The 2670-nt window shown below is 45.5% G+C and overlaps 1 protein-coding gene across 1 annotated transcript; it reads right to left on the bottom strand.

Moving 5' to 3' along the window:
• Positions 1–1439: 1439 nt before the first annotated feature.
• Positions 1440–2387, bottom strand: LOC121481108 (olfactory receptor 2G3-like). Its single transcript, XM_041738141.1, has one exon. It carries the CDS (start codon positions 2385–2387, stop codon positions 1440–1442), a length of 948 nt encoding a protein of 315 aa, XP_041594075.1.
• Between the last annotated feature and the right edge of the window lie 283 nt (positions 2388–2670).

The raw sequence follows: 2670 nt of genomic DNA on the forward strand, positions 1-2670 counted from the left end.
TGGATATTTGTAATCAGGGCTTCGTCATTTGGTATCTTGAAAGGATGTCATAATTTTTCTGTAGTTTTGCCAATTCAGAGTTCATGAGCTTCTTGGTGGCAGATACAGACTTACTAAATTCACACCAGAACGAAGTATAAACAAATGCCAACCTCTTCATTTATAAAGTTTATCTATCCTTTTCCAGAGAGCCAAATGACACCTCTTTTGAAGCTGAAATGGTCTCAATCATTTGCTTGGTAATTGTGGTATTAGGAAAGAGAAGAAGAGCATACTAAGAATCACAGTAATGTTTATGTAAAGTGTGCAATACATCAAACACTGTTTTGAGGGACACCTGGGTGGCACAGCGGTTGAGCGTCTGCCTTTGGCCCAGGGCATGATCCTGGAGTCCCAGGATCAAGTCCCGCATCAGGCTCCCTGCACGAAGCCTGCTTCTCTCTCTGCCTATATCTCTGCCTCTGTCTCTGTGTCTTTCATGAATAAATAAATAAAATCTAAAAAAAGAAAACAAACAAACAAACACTGTTTTGAGAATTCACCTAGTTAACTTCTCACAACAATCCTACAAGGGGATGGTCTGATGCAAAGTATGAGCTCTGACCAAGTGTGATATGGTTTAGGTGATGTTTCATCTGTATACCAAGAGACCCCTCAAAATATCTCTTCACCACAGCAGAGCCTTCCCATGTACCGTGAGACCCACATGCCCATGGAAGTGCTGGATGGACAATGACCAATTTCTGAACCTTATTTCTTTTTTTTTCTCAACCCTATTAATTTTTTCTTTTTTTTCAAATATTTTACTTATTTATTCATGAGAGAACAGAGAGAGAGAGAGAGAGAGAGAGAGAGAGAGAGAGGCTGAGACACAAGCAGAGGGAGAAGCAGGCTCCATGCATGGAGCCCGATGTGGGACTCGATCCCGGGACTCCAGGATCACGCCCTAGGCTGAAGGAGGCGCTAAATCGTTGAGCCACTGGGGCTGCCCTCTGAACCCTATTTCTAAGGTCACTTTTCCTTTCTAGATCTGTTCGTGCTCCTGATCAAGATAAAATAAAGTCACTGATATGAGTCCTATCAGTCTTCTTGTCCTCTCCATCTTGAGTTGATTTAATGGGCTCAATCCTCATGAACTCAGTAATTTAATTAGCAAATGTTAATGATGCTTTGTTTGTGCCAGACCCTTTGTTGAGCCCTGGGAAACAGAAATGAATCAGACATAAGTCTTGACTTGGCACTCTGCCTATAGTTGTCTCTTGATGTTTGAAGGTAGCTCAGCTGCTGCAGCCATCAGCAAGTCTCACCCAAGAACCTATCTTACATATCATCTCCCCTATCAGTCAATGATTCTTGCCTATCCTGTAGGTAATAAGAGGGAGTGGGGGGTGGAACCTGAGGTTTCAGGTCTGGTTGTGGCCTTCTGTGCTCCAGGGGCCTCACTCAGAGGCCCTGCCCCAGCCTGTTAACTTGAGAAAAGCCCTCTTAACATCTTTGTTTCTAAGGCTATAGATGATGGGGTTGAGAAAGGCAGAGATAACATTGTAGAACAGAGCCAGTTTCTTGTCCCGCTCTGGGGAGGCATTGGCCCCAGGGTTCATGTACATAAACATGGCAGGCCCACAGAACATGGTGACCACAGTGATGTGGGAGGCACAGGTGGAGAAGGTCTTGAGTTGGCCTTGGGCCGAGCGGATCTTCAAGATGGTGGCAAAGATGCAGACATAAGAGGCCAGAATGAAGGAAAGAGGTACCAGGAGAAGAATGAAACCCAGGATGAAATCTACTTGGTCATTGAGGGATGTGTCTGCACAGGCCAGCTTCAGAACAGCAGGGACCTCGCAGAAGAAGTGATTGATCTCATTAGGGCCACAATAGGGCAGGCACATTGTGAAGACAGTATAGACCAGGGAACAGCTGATTCCCCACAATCCACAAAAGACCACCATTGCCCCACACAGCCATGGGGTCATGATAACCTTGTACCTGAGTGGGTAACAGATAGCTACATATCTGTCATAGGCCATGACGGAGAAGAGCCAGCCCTCAGTGATGCCCAACACCAGAAAGATGTACATCTGAGCCACACACCCAACATAAGAGATAGTTTTCTTCTGGCAGATCAGATGCACCAACATCTGGGGCACAGTGGTGGTGACATAGCTCATGTCCAGCATGGAGAGGACACTGAGGAAGAAGTACATGGGTGTGTGGAGGCGGGAGTCCAAGTGGATCAAGGTGATAATGAGCCCATTGCCCACAAGTGTAGAGAGGTAGAGAAAGAGGAAGATATTGAAGAGGATTGCGTTAATTTGGGGATCCCTGGAGAAGCCCAGAAGAATGAATTCAGACACGGAGCTGTGGTTGTCCCAGGGGAAGTTCTGCATTCTCCTTCAGCTGTGGAAAGAGAAATGAACCTACTAGTGGCCAAGTGTAAGATACACATTCAGGTATCATGACTGTTCAGTTGCTGACAAGGTCAGTGGTTCCTTGGATACTACTTGGAACTAATATCTGGTCAGAGACTGAGGACGAGCCAGGGCGAGGCTAAATTTCAGGAAGGGAGGGAAACCTTCATGGAATTTTCTGTTTTTCAGACCTAAATCTTTTAAAGACTGCCAGAGTCTTATTTTATTCTCTTAGTCCCAGAAAGGCCACCTGTTTACTTGT

Source organism: Vulpes lagopus, chromosome 23, assembly GCF_018345385.1.
Source record: "Vulpes lagopus strain Blue_001 chromosome 23, ASM1834538v1, whole genome shotgun sequence".
In the NCBI taxonomy this organism is placed as follows: domain Eukaryota; kingdom Metazoa; phylum Chordata; class Mammalia; order Carnivora; family Canidae; genus Vulpes; species Vulpes lagopus.